Source organism: Convolutriloba macropyga, chromosome 4 (genome assembly GCF_964194025.1).
Source record: "Convolutriloba macropyga chromosome 4, txConMacr16.3, whole genome shotgun sequence".
In the NCBI taxonomy this organism is placed as follows: Eukaryota; Metazoa; Xenacoelomorpha; order Acoela; family Convolutidae; genus Convolutriloba; species Convolutriloba macropyga.
The window spans coordinates 31,093,413-31,112,111 of NC_134471.1; the positions used below are offsets into that span (position 1 = coordinate 31,093,413).

At 33.9% G+C, this 18,699-nt stretch overlaps 1 protein-coding gene across 2 annotated transcripts in view; it reads right to left on the reverse strand.

Moving 5' to 3' along the window:
• Positions 1-3,956: 3,956 nt before the first annotated feature.
• Positions 3,957-18,699, reverse strand: part of LOC142337613 (uncharacterized) — a 116,602-nt gene continuing 101,859 nt past the window's right edge. The window contains exons 27-31 of one of the 2 annotated variants that reach the window (XM_075386964.1): positions 10,328-10,424; positions 9,740-9,776; positions 9,378-9,465; positions 4,832-5,079; positions 3,957-4,309 (exon numbers count right to left, since the gene is read on the reverse strand). In XM_075386964.1, the coding sequence (XP_075243079.1) occupies positions 4,159-4,309; positions 4,832-5,079; positions 9,378-9,465; positions 9,740-9,776; positions 10,328-10,424 (621 nt within the window). In that variant the 3' untranslated portion in view covers positions 3,957-4,158. Of the gene's footprint in view, positions 4,310-4,831; positions 5,080-9,377; positions 9,466-9,739; positions 9,777-9,799; positions 9,855-10,327; positions 10,425-18,699 lie in introns of those variants that run through there. The other variant, XM_075386966.1, reaches the window with a different exon arrangement.

Consider the following 18,699-nt stretch of genomic DNA (forward strand, 5'->3'; position numbering starts at 1 on the left):
AATAATTTGTCATAGTATACTGCTTTTTCATTTACTTTCGGAATAAATTATGTCGTTCACGTAGTTTTTTGCGCGCGCGCCACACACCCGCGCACACAGACACATACCCACACGCACGCATGCATACCACACACACACACACACACTGTGATTGTTTCCAATGGTTCCAAAAGCCAGAAAAAAAACAATTATCAATGTTAAAAAGTAGTGCGTAAAGATCAAAAAGCAACAAACACCACCATAAAAAACCTGTGGGTCTTCGTTTTTGCTGCTATACTTTTATTTTAAACTCAGGTATATGATTTTGAGACACAAGATTTTCGAACAAAAAACAAATTGAAATAATGTCTTTGTAACTGTGATCAGTCAATATTATTGAGGGGCGATATTCGGCAAAAGTTTTTAAAAATCCAAAAAAACTTTGTCGATTCTGTGTTCATCATCTGATGCGTACGCAATTATTCTTTTTTTTTTACCAAATGTTGCTAAACAATTTTATTTTCAGCATCTTTCGAATTTTTTTTGACATCAGTTGATTCATCTTTTTTTTTCATCAGTTGCAAATTATATAGAACGATAAAACTTTTCAATACATTTCTCTTATTGTTCCTATTGACAAACGAGGTGTATCGATGAGAGGTCTAGAGTTATTTGAGTTATTTAAGTAAACAGGTTGACTGAAAACAATCCAAATGATTAGATTTGAAGATGCATAATGGGGCGGAAAACATAAAGGAATCAAAAATCGAATCAAATTTTAGATATTCAGATATTCAGTTTTGGACGTCAATACTATACTTGAGTAGAATTGACCACTGAACGCATCTAATTTCTATAAAATGTACGAAATGATATTACTAGTTCCTATATTTTGTTCACATATCAAATGAAAAACTTCTACATCTGACGTGAAATTGATTCTAACTTCCATCAAATGTTAGCTGAAAATTTTTGCCTTACTTTGCCTAATCGAGCTTTGTCATAGTATACTGCTTTTTCATTTACTTTCGGAATAAATTATGTCGTTCACATAGTTTTTTGCGCGCGCGCCACACACCCGCGCACACAGACACATACCCACACACACGCACGCATACCACACACACACACACACACACACACACACACACACTGTGTTTGTTTCCAATGGTTCCAAAAGCCAGAAAAAAACAATTATCAATGTTAAAAAGTAGTGCGTAAAGATCAAAAAGCAACAAACACCACCATAAAAAACCTGTGGGTCTTCGTTTTTGCTGCTATACTTTTATTTTAAACTAAGGTATATGATTTTGAGACACAAGATTTTCGAACAAAAAACAAATTGAAATAATGTCTTTGTAACTGTGATCAGTCAATATTATTGAGGGGCGATATTCGGCAAAGTTTTTAAAAATCCAAAAAAACTTTGTCGATTCTGTGTTCATCATCTGATGCGTACGCAATTATTCTTTTTTTTTACCAAATGTTGCTAAACAATTTTGTTTTCAGCATCTTTCGAATTTTTTTTGACATCAGTTGATTCATCTTTTTTTTCATCAGTTGCAAATTATATAGAATGATAAAACTTTTCAATACATTTCTCTTATTGTTCCTATTGACAAACGAGGTGTATCGATGAGAGTTCTAGAGTTATTTGAGTTATTTAAGTAAACAGGTTGACTGAAAGCAATCCAAATGATTAGATTTGAAGATGCATAATGGGGCGGAAAACATAAAGGAATCAAAAATCGAATCAAATTTTAGATATTCAGATATTCAGTTTTGGAAATCAATACTATACTTGAGTAGAATTGACCACTGAACGCATCTAATTTCTATAAAATGTACGAAATGATATTACTAGTTCCTATATTTTGTTCACATATCAAATGAAAAACTTCTACATCTGACGTGAATTTGATTCTAACTTCCATCAAATGTTAGCTGAAAATTTTTGCCTTACTTTGCCTAGTCGAGCTTTGTCATAGTATACTGCTTTTTCATTTACTTTCGGAATAAATTATGTCGTTCACATAGTTTTTTGAGCGCGCGCCACACACCCGCGCACACAGACACATACCCACACACACGCACGCATACCACACACACACACAAACTGTGTTTGTTTGCAATGGTTCCAAAAGCCAGAAAAAAACAATTATCAATGTTAAAAAGTAGTGCGTAAAGATCAAAAAAAAACAAACACCACCATAAAAAACCTGTGGGTCTTCGTTTTTGCTGCTATACTTTTATTTTAAACTCAGGTATATGATTTTGAGACACAAGATTTTCGAACAAAAAACAAATTGAAATAATGTCTTTGTAACTGTGATCAGTCAATATTATTGAGGGGCGATATTCGGCAAAGTTTTTAAAAATCCAAAAAAACTTTGTCGATTCTGTGTTCATCATCTGATGCGTACGCAATTATTCTTTTTTTACCAAATGTTGCTAAACAATTTTATTTTCAGCATCTTTCGAATTTTTTTTGACATCAGTTGATTCATCTTTTTTTTCATCAGTTGCAAATTATATAGAATGATAAAACTTTTCAATACATTTCTCTTATTGTTCCTATTGACAAACGAGGTGTATCGATGAGAGTTCTAGAGTTATTTGAGTTATTTAAGTAAGCAGGTTGACTGAAAGCAATCCAAATGATTAGATTTGAAGATGCATAATGGGGCGGAAAACATAAAGGAATCAAAAATCGAATCAAATTTTAGATATTCAGTTTTGGAAATCAATACTATACTTGAGTAGAATTGACCACTGAACGCATCTAATTTCTATAAAATGTACGAAATGATATTACTAGTTCCTATATTTTCTTCACATAGCAAATGAAAAACTTCTACATCTGACGTGAAATTGATTCTAACTTCCATCAAATGTTAGCTGAAAATTTTTGCCTTACTTTGCCTAATCGAGCTTTGTCATAGTATACTGCTTTTTCATTTACTTTTGGAATAAATTATGTCGTTCACATAGTTTTTTGCGCGCGCGCCACACACCCGCGCACACAGACACATACCCACACACACGCACGCATACCACACACACACACACACACACACTGTGTTTGTTTCCAATGGTTCCAAAAGCCAGAAAAAAACAATTATCAATGTTAAAAAGTAGTGCGTAAAGATCAAAAAGCAACAAACACCACCATAAAAAACCTGTGGGTCTTCGTTTTTGCTGCTATACTTTTATTTTAAACTCAGGTATATGATTTTGAGACACAAGATTTTCGAACAAAAAACAAATTGAAATAATGTCTTTGTAACTGTGATCAGTCAATATTTTTGAGGGGCGATATTCGGCAAAGTTTTTAAAAATCCAAAAAAACTTTGTCGATTCTGTGTTCATCATCTGATGCGTACGCAATTATTCTTTTTTTTTACCAAATGTTGCTAAACAATTTTATTTTCAGCATCTTTCGAATTTTTTTTTGACATCAGTTGATTCATCTTTTTTTTTCATCAGTTGCAAATTATATAGAATGATAAAACTTTTCAATACATTTCTCTTATTGTTCCTATTGACAAACGAGGTGTATCGATGAGAGTTCTAGAGTTATTTGAGTTATTTAAGTAAACAGGTTGACTGAAAGCAATCCAAATGATTAGATTTGAAGATGCATAATGGGGCGGAAAACATAAAGGAATCAAAAATCGAATCAAATTTTAGATATTCAGATATTCAGTTTTGGAAATCAATACTATACTTGAGTAGAATTGACCACTGAACGCATCTAATTTCTATAAAATGTACGAAATGATATTACTAGTTCCTATATTTTGTTCACATATCAAATGAAAAACTTCTACATCTGACGTGAAATTGATTCTAACTTCCATCAAATGTTAGCTGAAAATTTTTGCATTACTTTGCCTAATCGAGCTTAGCCTAATACACTACCCCCCCCCCCCCCCCCCACCCTCATATCCTTAATTGCTAATTTTAGTTGATAGAAATGAGTGAACTGATTTAAATTCAAGCATCATTGTGATCAATTAAGCTTTATTCACATTTACAATGTACAAGCGTGTACAACTAATCTGTACAATGTTAGAATCATAACTCTTTTTCCATATAGATACACTTTTCCTGTTACTTCATCACCACCAAAGAATCTTGAAAACTTGCAACAGAAAAGTGGGACAGAATAAAAGACAGTTATCGAATTTTGGCATAAGAAGTTTTCCGTTCGCTTTTGCTAGCTCTGCTATCTTTTCTCGCCACTGATGGTTCCGGTTCAACGAGATCGTCATTGTCAGGACTCGCCAACTCTTGTTTCAGCAGGTGTGCCAAAACATCACACCGCTCGCTGAAAAAAAGTTACTCTAGCTGTTAACGACCATTACCTGTAAATAAGGGGACGATTCATATTTTCTACAAAAAATAAATAAAATTTACTTCTGTGAGGAGAAAGCAAGAAATAGTTCAGCATGGCCGAACCCTTTACCATGTACAAATATCAGAACATTCTCCGAACTACTGATCTCAATTGATCTCTTAGAGTACTTAAACTGACACAATCGTTTTTGGAACAATTAAAGATTTAACCAAATTGTTAAACGCAATTGTTACAACAAAAATAAAAATCAACAAAATAGAAATTTTTACAAGCCATGAGAAATATCAGTATACAACCAACTCTCATTTTTCTAAGATTTTTTTACAGCTTTAAACGCTGCGTCCGAGGAATTAAACACGTGAAAAAAATTTATCAACTTTAAAAGCACGAATTCCAATTCTCGACACATTTACACGACCAGTTTAGGACAAAAAGAGCCAAGCAAGATTAGTAATTAAGAAGTATACCAACCTCAATTGTATTAAAGCTAACCTTTTCTGAGGAACAATCGAAGAAATATTTGACTCCTCGATGTTCAGTTTCTCAGTCCCAATGTTCACAGCTCCAGTTGCTGACTTGTCAGTTTTTGTTTTGGTCGCAGTTGAATCAGGACTCAGATCAAATGCCATCTGCTGTAATTCTTCTGGTGATTTATCAGGAAAGAGCATTATCAGGAGAGAAATAAGTTCACTGGCATTCAGACCGGCTGCTGACACCAGACTTGAGATAAATAACTCTTCCTGAAACATAGAATGACCGACTCCTGAATGGATCTCACAAACACAACCGACTTAAGATCGGCAAATTGTTTTCAGGCTGACTCTATTGACTTAATTTAACTGCTGACTCTTGACAGCAGTTAAATTAAGTCAATAGAAATAGAAATAAAAAAACATTTTAAAAAATTGGACAATTTTTTGGACAAAATTTCCTTTTATACTGTATGTATTTGCGTGCAAGTAATTAATGGAGTCGATAGAAATAGGATATAACAATTCAGTCGGCTAATTTTGTTTAGTCTGAAATTTTAGGAAATTTGAGTTTTCTATATTTAGTATTCCTACATGTAAACACGAAATAGGCAAAACATGCTGCAGTGTGCGACCGAAGACAACTCAATGCAGATCAAATCTGGAGCCGAATGTTATGAATTGGATTGGGAACTCGAATTAAAAATATTTTAAATCGACATGTCAATTCAACTGTATCCCATGCCTTAGCCAAGTGATTAGGCTTCACTCACACATTATAATAGACCACGGACTGAGTACACGTAATCTGCATAAAGATAGACTAACTGAAAGCTTATCAATTACAATCACTTGAGGTCACGGAGGTGACCATCTCTATATAAATGATGTCAATATGATGTAATTATGACTGTAAATTCTCTCAGTGAAATGACAATCGTCATTAACACCATAGTGGCTATAGCACCATTAAAAAACAAACATAACAACCAAAATAAAAGTTTTCTCAAAAAAATATTATTAAACAAAAGGCAGTCAGGTACTTCTATGAAGTTTAAGAAATAGCTGACTACGTGTCCGGACAAAACAGTCCCAGACAAAAAAGTCCCAAATTGCTATATATTCCTAGCCAAAACATTCCCAGACGAAATAGTCCCAAATTGCAAAATATTCCCAGACAAAACCGTCCAAGACAAAATAGTCACAAATTACAAAATATTCCCAGACAAAACCGTCCCAGACAAAATAGTCCAAAATTGCAAAATATTCCCAGACAAAAAATTCCAAGACAAAATAGTCCAAAATTGCAAAAGATTCCCAGACAAAACAGTCCCAGACAAAATAGTCCCAGACAAAATAGTCCCAAATTGCAGAATATTCCCAGACAAAACAGTCCCAGACAAAATAGTCCCACATTGCTAAATATTCCCAGACAAAACCGTCCCCGCCAAAATAGTCCCAAATTGCAAAATATTCCTAGAAAAACCAAATACAAACAAAAAAGTCCCAGACAAAAATAGTCCCAAATTGCAAAATATTCCCAGACAAAACAGTCCCAGACAAAACAGTCCCACATTGCAAAATATTCCCAGACAAAACCATCCAGGTAAATAGTCCCAAATTGCAAAATATTCCCAGACAAAACCGTCCCAGACAAAATAATCCCAAATTGCAAAATATGCCTAGAGAAACAGTCCCAGACAAAATAGTCCCAAAATGCAAGATATTCCCAGACAAAAACGTCCCATACAAAATAGTCCCAATTCGCAAAATATGCCTAGAGAAAAAGTCCCAGACAAAATAGTCCCAAATTGCAAAATATTCCTATACAAAACAGTCCCAAACAAAATAGTCCCAGACAAAATAGTCCCAAATTGCAGAAAATTCTCAGACAAAACAGTCCCAGACAAAATAGTACCACATTGCTAAATATTCCCAGACAAAACATTCCAAGACAAAAAAGTCCCAAATTGCTAAAAATTCCGAGACAAAGCAGTCCCAGACAAAATAGTCCCAAAGTGCAAAATATTCTCAGACAAAACAGTCCCAGACAAAATAGTCCAAAAAAGCAGACTAAATAGTCCCGAATAAATATCGCAACAACTGTAAAAAATAATCTACAAACAACTAACAAACATAATCTTTCCGAATGTTTTGTTTTTATTTGATATGAACGAGGATTATACCAAAAACTTGTTTCAAGATACATATTTTGGCTAAAACTAAGTTTTAATCAGCTTAATATTTGTTCAATGAAGTACATCTTAAGTGGTTCCTTTGTTAATTGGTGTGCATATGTTTAAATCTATGTTTACTTGGGACTATTTTGTCTAGGACTGTTTCTTCTGCTTACTTGGGACTTACTAAAATTAAATATTTAAAATTAATACTATCACTAACAAAAAGATTATAAAAAAGGACAAGGAGGCACGGTAATGTGCGTTCGCACATTAAGTTCCAACCCCGCTCATCTATATTTTCCACTTAATTGTCTACCAAATGAGGAAGAGATAAAAAATAATAAAATATATTAAAATAATAAAAAAATTGAAAAGTTCAAAAAGTCACAGTAATTTTCTTAAAACAAATACATTCAATAACATAAGAGGCATTAGCTAACAACCGAATGAATAGAAAAGGTTCACATGCACCTCTCGATGAAAAATTTAAGATCTTTGAGTGGTTAAATTTAAAAATCAGACTGCCAAAAGAACAACAATTGAAGGCAAAAGACAAGAATTCAGTTAATTTTTTACTAAAACTCTTCCTCAAAGCCTTAAAAACCCTCTGTTTCTCTGAAAACAAACCGTATCTACAATTGGCCTCAAATTTACGTAAATTGGAGCTGTCATTAACGGAGCTGTGAATAAAAACTATTGTCAGTAATTGACATTAAAAAAACAAAAGCAAAATATTTTGAAAAAAGGCAGCATCAAAATAAAAACCAAAAAGTCTCTGATTCTAAGAGTCCATGATATTATCAAATCTCTCCCTGATTTTGTCGCACGCCCAACAAACCGACCAAGTGTTCCAAGCATTTGCGAATTAGACCAATTGTTGAATGGAGTTCTTCAAATATTGAAAAAAAATGCTTTTTGTATAATTATCCAGTTAAATCTGCAAAAAACGGCAAAGTTTTAGTTTCATAAGACTTTCATACGGCGCCTAATAAAAACTATCGCTCCTTTTGAGATTAAAGAGTCTGTTGTAAGGTTTCTAGGTCACTAAGAATGGCAAACTTTAACAAAGTGGACCAAAAAAAAACATTTTGTGCAATTTTTGATGAAAAAAGTTGGAATTTTGGAAATTTTAGAAAAAACTTTAGCCAAAAAAACTTCAATCAAACAATTCAGCAACGCTCTTTTATTTCCAACGGTAACAACAACACTCTGCCGTTAAAAATTTTAACTTATTTTGAATTTTATTAGCGAAATTGTGCCAAATTTTAGCAAAAATTATTGAAATTGTGAACAAAAACAGTCGAATGTTCACAAAACTTTAAATCTCGATAACTCCCTGTAAAAAACGAAAATCGAAAAAATCTTTTTAATTCCGTATTCTACGCTGGACGGGCTTTTCAATGATGCCACTCACAATTCTCTACGCTGAATATATCGATCGGCCAAAATTGACTGAACAAAAAAAAACCAGTTGAGCATATAGTTCCTCCCTCCCCACTAAAGTGGGGGTCGGAACAATTAACATAGTCCACAGGACGACTGAAATGAAGCAAAAACAGAATGACAGTAAATAGAAATTATGTTTACAATAGTATTCTTAGATTTTTATTTCTTATGAGGCATTATAAAAACACATGCGCTTACCATATTTTAACCATTATAACCGTTTCAAATGACTAAATAAACTAATATATTAAATAGCTTGTGACTATTATCTTAAATTTAGCACAACTATTGTATGTTAAAGAAAATAGTATTTCAAAATCCCATCATTTTTACATACCCAAACTCGTGGACATGATTTACGGTATGTACCACAACAAATGACGAAAGTGGTGCTCTTTCATCTTGGGTAAAAATGCGTTAAAAGAGATTGTTTGACGAATTATTCGCAATGTTGTTCATAAAAAGTAAAAAAAACCTTGAAATTAGCAAATATAAGTTTTGCAAAGTAATCTTTAGAAGATCTGTAGAAGGTTACACCTGGCCAGATCTCATTACATTGTAGGCAAATCAAGCACCTTCAACAAAAATGATTACACTAATTATCACCAAACTCACACCATGAAATTCAGTCAATGACCTCAAGCACATCAGTTATTTTTAAAAGTTTTGACGGTCAGGAACAAAAAAAAACATTTTTACAGCTTTTGACAGTCAACAAATGGTAGCACCAAAATTGACTAATATGAAAATCAAAAACGCAAATCACTAAACCAATAAAATTCACAATTTTGGTGCTTCATGACCATTAAAAAACGATTGCTCCCTATAAAGTATACGTGAAACAAGCGTAATTAGCATTATGATACATGGTTTCTGGAAAACTGCAAAGGTTTCCATAAATGGAGATAAATCAATATCAGATACTATCAAATGATTTCATACCTGATGTTTCAGAGCTTCCATTTTCTTGACATGCAGCTGAGCCTTCGCAACCTCCATCAACCTGTTTTTCTCCAATTCTACATGCAACCTAAACAAAACCTGAAAGTTACCTCAACAGCACTCAACCAACAGGTGTGTCTCCATCAACCTCCTTCACAGTATATACCCCGCCATAATAAGATTCCACTATAGAAAAAAACGGTTGTCGAGGGCAGGGGTTTTGAGTTCTTGTCCCAACAGTTGGGGAGGTCTTGGGGCTAAATTGACCAACAGTCGACAGTTCTTTCCCCTTTTTTCCAACTATAAAAGAATGAACGATTATCATGACAAAGAGCAAAAATGAAGAGTAAAAATATACTTACTCTGAGAAGCCCTCGTCAATCGCTGCAGAAGTATTACCTGAAACAACTGTTTGGTTTAAGCTGCTCACTTCAACGGCAATAGCCAAGGCTGGTTAGTTGTACACATCAAGCCAAGCTGGTAAAGAAAAAAAGACACAGTTCATTACAACTGAAGATACTGTAGTCTATGGAAAGGTTATCACTATAATAACAAAAGTAGAAAACTAAAGCTTTGCCTTTTTTCATTACAGTTCGTTTTGCATAAAACTGAAAAAGCACTTATATCACCTTCAATTCAAACACTTGCATTTATTTTGAAACTTTAACACAATTTATATGACACTTGGAGCATTCAGAATCTGACATCCGATAAGTAAATGTACTATACGCTTCAAAATATGTTAATTATAACATACTTTAAGGTAGCTTATGCTTTTACGGCAAAATTGCTTGACAAATCAAGGTTCACTACACCCAATTCGTCTCGTCTTGGTTGTAAAAAAACTGACATACAAAATCATTAACTTTTAATAACTTCATTTGCCTTAACAGAATTGAAATCAAGTTAAAAATAGAAAGAGATTGACATTGGGTAAATTATCATGTAACCTTGTTTGGTGCTTGTCATCTTGTCAATTTTGTGTTGCAACAGATCATTTTGCCTAGTTTTTTCTTCCTCAATTTGCTCATCGATTTTCTTCCGAATCTGAAAGAAACATAGATAAATCAAACACAAACCCACGAACGTCTGACAAATTCTCAAACAATAGGCGGGGCTACACTCTAAAAATCTCTCGTGTGAAATCACACGATTTTTTCTCGTGTGGTGAAAAATCACACGATTTTTCGTGTGATAAATGCGTCTCGTGTGATTTCACACGAGAAAATTTTCCTCGTGTGATGAAAAATTACACGATTTTTCGTGTGAATGAATGTATGATGAAATGAAGCAATTTTTATAAAAAATTCAGATTTTTTCCTCGTCCTAATTTCCTTTAGAACAGACGGCTGAGCTATCCATGATAATTTCATGCTACATTGGGCTCTTTTTAGTGATTAAAGCCAGAGATAATACTTTAAATTGAAAAAGTTGGGTATAAAGTGCATTTTTTCTTTGTTTTGTCATTTCAAAACAGAATCTGGTTATTTCAATGTACTATACGTGAAATCAATGGTGATTTCAATGGACTAAACACCCAACAAAAAGAGCCCAATAAAAAGATTTTAAAAATTCAAGGCATAATGTATTTAACGTAGATGTAGCGCACTCTAGAGTTATAGGTTCAAAAAGCTTCTTGAATAATGCATTCTCAGTGGGTATTTTACTCATCCCAATTTCTTTTAGAACACAAGAATGTTCTCTCAATTGGATTCTCATACTATTTTGGGCTTTTTTCAGTGATAAAAACAAAAGATAAAACTTTAAAATGATAAAAATGTGGTAAAGTGGGCCACCTAAATTTTTCCCGCAAAACCCTTTTTTCCAACGCTGATTTTGAGTGACTGTCAAGTATAATTTGTAGAAAATCTCATTTTTAAAATCAAAATCAGTGTTTGTTTGCGCAAAAAACTCATAGCTGGAGAATATAAGAGAATCTAACACGTTACCGAGGAAACTGTTTTGTGAGGTTTGTACATTTTTTTTCTTTGTTTTTGTCATTTAAAAGACAGTCTGGTAAGCTCAAAGGACCATACGTTGGCTGTCAGGATTGGAAATTTATGCGGTGGTTGATAAACACCTTAAAAAAGAACCCCATTCCAAATGATTTAAAATTTTTATGGGTATTGTGTTCAAAGTAGATATAGCGCACTCAAGAGTTATAAGCTCAAAATGCTTCTTGAATATCGCAAACTCTGTGGGTCGTTGACTTGCTTCTTCTAAGTGAATTCACACAAATGTACGGATAAATTGAATAAAATCATTTTTTGACAAGTTTTTGACAGAATTTTTATGGAGAACCTGCTAAAACATATTGAACTACAACCCAGACTGAAAAGCCGAAATAGCCACATCAGCAAATGTTGCTCTAAGATGACTTACAACGGCTAACTCTTTAGCTGTGATTCATAACGAGCTGCCATTCTTGATTTGGTCATCTTTTAACCCTTTTTCAAGGAATAGTTGGAGAGAAAACACAATGAATCGCAAAAAAAGGGTAAAGTGGGCCACCTCAAAGATCCTCTCACAAAAAGTGTTTTTATCCTTATGTGTTGACTGTAGTTTGTCAGTCAAGCTGAATATTAGCAGTTAATGGCCTTTGAGCCTTATATTTATGAATAACTCTGACCGGAGCCACGACCTGACGTTTTTATTGGATAAAGAGGAATCACTTCTTTCTGTTTTGACAATAGTATTTATTTTTGAGTTTCATAACCGGAAAAGCGAAGAAAAAGTTCTTCTAGCGTTTTAACTTGCTTCTCCTAAGTGAATTCACACAATTGTATGGATAAATAGAATAAAATCTTCTTTTGACAAGTTTTTGACAGAAATTTTACGGAGAACCTGCTAAAACATATTGAATTACAACCCAGACTGAAAAGCCGAAATATCCACATAAACAAATGTTGCTCTAAGATGACTTACAACGGCTAACTCCTTAGCTGTGATTCATAACGAGCTGCCATTCTTGATTTGAACATCTTTTAACCCTTTTGAAAGGAATAGTTGAAGAGAAAACAGATTGAATCGCAAAAAGTGGGGTAAAGTGGGCCACCTAAAAGATCCTCTCACAAAAACTATTTTTATTCTTATGTGTTGACTGTAGTTTGTCAGTCAAGCTGAATATTAGCAGTTAATGGCATATGAGCCTTATAATTATGAATAACTCTGACCGGAGCCACGACCTGACGTTTTTATTTGATAAAGAGGAATCACTTCTTTCTGTTTTGACAATAGTATTTATTTTTGAGTTTCATAACCGGAAAAGCAAGGAAAAAGTTCTTCTAGCGTTTTGACTTGCTTTTCCTAAGTGAATTCACACAAATGTACGGATAAATTGAAAAAAATCTTTTTTTGACAAGTTTTTGACAGAATTTTTACGGAGAACCTGCTAAAACATATTGAATTACAACCCAGACTGAAAATCCGAAATAGCCACGTCAACAAATGTTGCTCTAAGATGACTTACAACGGCTAACTCTTTAGCTGTGATTCATAACGAGCTGCCATTCTTGATTTGAACATCTTTTAACCCTTTTTCAAAGAATAGTTGCAGAGAAAACACAATGAATCGCAAAAAGTGGGGTAAAGTGGGCCACCTAAAAGATCCTCTCACAAAAACTGTTTTTATCCTTATGTGTTGACTGTACTTTGTCAGTCAAGCTGAATATTAGCAGTTAATGGACTTTGAGCCTTATATTAATGAACAACTCTGACCGGAGCCACGACCTGACGTTTTTATTTGATAAAGAGGAATCACTTCTTTCTGTTTTGACAATAGTATTTATTTTTGAGTTCCATAACCAAAAAAGCGAATAAAAAGTTCTTCTAGCATTTTAACTTGCTTCTCCTAAGTGAATTCACGCAATTGTATTGATAAATTGAATAAAATCTTCTTTTGACAAGTTTTTGACAGAATTTTTACGGAGAACCTGCTAAAACATATTGAATTACAACCCAGACTGAAAATCCGAAATAGCCACGTCAACAAATGTTGCTCTAAGATGACTTACAACGGCTAACTCTTTAGCTGTGATTCATAACGAGCTGCCATTCTTGATTTGAACATCTTTTAACCCTTTTTCAAAGAATAGTTGCAGAGAAAACACAATGAATCGCAAAAAGTGGGGTAAAGTGGGCCACCTAAAAGATCCTCTCACAAAAACTGTTTTTATCCTTATGTGTTGACTGTACTTTGTCAGTCAAGCTGAATATTAGCAGTTAATGGACTTTGAGCCTTATATTAATGAACAACTCTGACCGGAGCCACGACCTGACGTTTTTATTTGATAAAGAGGAATCACTTCTTTCTGTTTTGACAATAGTATTTATTTTTGAGTTCCATAACCAAAAAAGCGAATAAAAAGTTCTTCTAGCATTTTAACTTGCTTCTCCTAAGTGAATTCACGCAATTGTATTGATAAATTGAATAAAATCTTCTTTTGACAAGTTTTTGACAGAATTTTTACGGAGAACCTGCTAAAACATATTGAATTACAACCCAGACTGAAAACCGAAATAGCCACATCAACAATTGTTGCTCTAAGATGACTTACAATGGCTAACTTTTTAGCTGTGATTCATAACGAGCTGCCACTCTTGATTTGAACATCTTTTAACCCTTTTTCAAGGAATAGTTGAAGAGAAAACAGATTGAGTCCCAAAAAGTCGGGTAAAGTGGGCCACCTAAAAGAACCTCTCACAAAAACTATTTTTATCCTTATGTGTTGACTATAGTTTGTCAGTCAAGCTGAATATTAGCAGTTAATGGCATTTGGGCATTATATTTATGAATAACTCTGACCGGAGCCATGACCTGACGTTTTTATTTGATAAAGAGGAATCACTTCTTTCTGTTTTGACAAAAGTATTTATTTTTGAGTTTCATAACCGGAAAAGCAAGGAAAAAGTTCTTCTAGCGTTTTGACTTGTTTCTCCTAAGTGAATTCACACAAATGTACGGATAAATTGAAAAAAATCTTTTTTTGACAAGTTTTTGACAGAATTTTTACGGAGAAACTGCTAAAACATATTGAATTACAACCCAGACTGAAAATCCGAAATAGCCACATCAACAAATGTTGCTCTAAGATGACTTACAACGGCTAACTCTTTAGCTGTGATTCATAACGAGCTGCCATTCTTGATTTGGTCATCTTTTAACCCTTTTTCAAGGAATAGTTGAAGAGAAAACAGATTGAGTCGCAAAAAGTCGGGTAAAGTGGGCCACCTAAAAGATCCTCTCACAAAAACTGTTTTTATTTTTATGTGTTGACTGTAAATTGTCAGTCAAGCTGAATATTAGCAGTTAATGGCATTTGAGCATTATATTTATGAATAACTCTGACCGGAGCCACGACCTGACGTTTTTATTTGATAAAGAGGAATCACTTCTTTCTGTTTTGACAAAAGTATTTATTTTTGAGTTTCATAACCGGAAAAGCAAGGAAAAAGTTCTTCTAGCGTTTTGACTTGTTTCTCCTAAGTGAATTCACATAAATGTACGGATAAATTGAAAAAAAATCTTTTTTTGACAAGTTTTTGACAGAATTTTTACGGAGAAACTGCTAAAACATATTGAATTACAACCCAGACTGAAAATCCGAAATAGCCACATCAACAATTGTTGCTCTAAGATGACTTACAACGGCTAACTTTTTAGCTGTGATTCATAACGAGCTGCCACTCTTGATTTGAACATCTTTTAACCCTTTTTCAAGGAATAGTTGAAGAGAAAACAGATTGAGTCGCAAAAAGTCGGGTAAAGTGGGCCACCTAAAAGATCCTCTCACAAAAACTATTTTTATCCTTATGTGTTGACTATAGTTTGTCAGTCAAGCTGAATATTAGCAGTTAATGGCATTTGAGCATTATATTTATGAATAACTCTGACCGGAGCCACGACCTGACGTTTTTATTTGATAAAGAGGAATCACTTCTTTCTGTTTTGACAAAAGTATTTATTTTTGAGTTTCATAACCGGAAAAGCAAGGAAAAAGTTCTTCTAGCGTTTTGACTTCTTTCTCCTAAGTGAATTCACACAAATGTACTGATAACTTGAAAAAAATCTTTTTTTGACAAGTTTTTGACAGAATTTTTACGGAGAACCTGCTAAAACATATTGAATTACAACCCAGACTGAAAAGCCGAAATAGCCACATCAGCAAATGTTGCTCTAAGATGACTTACAACGGCTAACTCTTTAGCTGTGATTCATAACGAGCTGCCATTCTTGATTTGGTCATCTTTTAACCCTTTTTCAAGGAATAGTTGAAGAGAAAACAGATTGAGTCGCAAAAAGTCGGGTAAAGTGGGCCACCTAAAAGATCCTCTCACAAAAACTATTTTTATCCTTATGTGTTGACTATAGTTTGACAGTCAAGCTGAATATTAGCAGTTAATGGCATTTGAGCATTATATTTATGAATAACTCTGACCGGAGCCACGACCTGACGTTTTTATTTGATAAAGAGGAATCACTTCTTTCTGTTTTGACAAAAGTATTTATTTTTGAGTTTCATAACCGGAAAAGCAAGGAAAAAGTTCTTCTAGCGTTTTGACTTCTTTCTCCTAAGTGAATTCACACAAATGTACTGATAACTTGAAAAAAATCTTTTTTTGACAAGTTTTTGACAGAATTTTTACGGAGAACCTGCTAAAACATATTGAATTACAACCCAGACTGAAAAGCCGAAATAGCCACATCAGCAAATGTTGCTCTAAGATGACTTACAACGGCTAACTCTTTAGCTGTGATTCATAACGAGCTGCCATTCTTGATTTGGTCATCTTTTAACCCTTTTTCAAGGAATAGTTGAAGAGAAAACAGATTGAGTCGCAAAAAGTCGGGTAAAGTGGGCCACCTAAAAGATCCTCTCACAAAAACTATTTTTATCCTTATGTGTTGACTATAGTTTGACAGTCAAGCTGAATATTAGCAGTTAATGGCATTTGAGCATTATATTTATGAATAACTCTGACCGGAGCCACGACCTGACGTTTTTATTTGATAAAGAGGAATCACTTCTTTCTGTTTTGACAAAAGTATTTATTTTTGAGTTTCATAACCGGAAAAGCAAGGAAAACGTTCTTCTAGCGTTTTGACTTGTTTCTCCTAAGTGAATTCACCCAAATGTACGGATAAATTGAAAAAAAATCTTTTTTTGACAAGTTTTTGACAGAATTTTTACGGAGAAACTGCTAAAACATATTGAATTACAACCCAGACTGAAAAGCCGAAATAGCCACATCAACAAATGTTGCTCTAAGATGACTTACAACGGCTAACTCTTTAGCTGTGATTCATAACGAGCTGCCATTCTTGATTTGGTCATCTTTTAACCCTTTTTCAAGGAATAGCTGGAGAGAAAACACAATGAATCGCAAAAAGTGGGGTAAAGTGGGCCACCTAAAAGATCCTCTCACAAAAACTGTTTTTATCCTTATGTGTTGACTGTAGTTTGTCAGTCAAGCTGAATATTAGCAGTTAGGGGCATTTGAGCTTTATATTTATGAATAACTCTGACCGGAGCCACGACCTGACGTTTTTATTTGATAAAGAGGAATCACTTCTTTCTGTTTTGACAATAGTATTTTTTTTGAGTTTCATAACCTGAAAAAAGGAAAAAGTTCTTCTAGCGTTTTAACTTGCTTCCCCTAAGTGAATTCACACAAATGTATGGATAAATTGAAAAAAAATCTTTTTTTGACAAGTTTTTGACAGAAATTTTACGGAGAACCTGCTAAAACGTATTGAATTACAACCCAGACTGAAAAGCCGAAATAACCACATCAACAAATGTTGCTCTAAGATGACTTACAACGGCAAACTCTTTAGCTGTGATTCATAACGAGATGCCATTCTTGATTTGGTCATCTTTTAACTCTTTTTCAAGGAATAGTTGGAGAGAAAACACAATGAATCGCAAAAAGTGGGGTAAAGTGGGCCACCTAAAAGATCCTCTCACAAAAACTGTTTTTATTTTTATGTGTTGACTGTAAATTGTCAGTCAAGCTGAATATTAGCAGTTAATGGCCTATGAGCCTTATAACTATGAATAACTCTGACCGGAGCCACGACCTGAAGTTTTTATTTGATAAAGAGGAATCATTTCTTTCTGTTTTGACAATAGTATTTATTTTTGAGTTTCATTACTGTAAAAGCAAAGAAGAAGTTCTTCTAGCGTTTTAGCTTGCTTCTCCCAAACAAATTCACACAAATGTACGGATAAATTGAATAAAATCGTTTTTTGAGAATTTTTTGACAGAATTTTTACGGAGAACCTGCTAAAACATATTGAACTACAACCCAGACTGAAAAGCCGAAATAGCCACATCAGCAAATGTTGCCCTAAGATGACTTACAACGACTAACTCTTTAGCTGTGATTCATAACGAGCTGCTATTCTTGATTCGCTCATCTTTTAACCCTTTTTCAAGGAATAGTTGGAGAGAAAACACAATGAATCGCAAAAAGTGGGGTAAAGTGGGCCACCTAAAAGATCCTCTCACAAAAACTGTTTTTATCCTTATGTGTTGACTGTACTTTGTCAGTCAAGCTGAATATTGGCAGTTAATGGCCTTTGAGCCTTATATTTATGAATAACTCTGACCGGAGCCACGACCTGACGTTTTTATTTGATAAAGAGGAATCACTTCTTTCTGTTTTGACAAAAGTATTTATTTTTGAGTTTCATAACCGGAAAAGCAAGGAAAAAGTTCTTCTAGCGTTTTGACTTGTTTCTCCTAAGTGAATTCACATAAATGTACGGATAAATTGAAAAAAAATCTTTTTTTGACAAGTTTTTGACAGAATTTTTACGGAGAAACTGCTAAAACATATTGAATTACAACCCAGACTGAAAATCCGAAATAGCCACATCAACAAATGTTGCTCTAAGATGACTTACAACGGCTAACTCTTTAGCTGTGATTCATAACGAGCTGCCATTCTTGATTTGGTCATCTTTTAACCCTTTTTCAAGGAATAGTTGAAGAGAAAACAGATTGAGTCGCAAAAAGTCGGGTAAAGTGGGCCACCTAAAAGATCCTCTCACAAAAACTGTTTTTATTTTTATGTGTTGACTGTAAATTGTCAGTCAAGCTGAATATTAGCAGTTAATGGCATTTGAGCATTATATTTATGAATAACTCTGACCGGAGCCACGACCTGACGTTTTTATTTGATAAAGAGGAATCACTTCTTTCTGTTTTGACAAAAGTATTTATTTTTGAGTTTCATAACCGGAAAAGCAAGGAAAAAGTTCTTCTAGCGTTTTGACTTGTTTCTCCTAAGTGAATTCACATAAATGTACGGATAAAT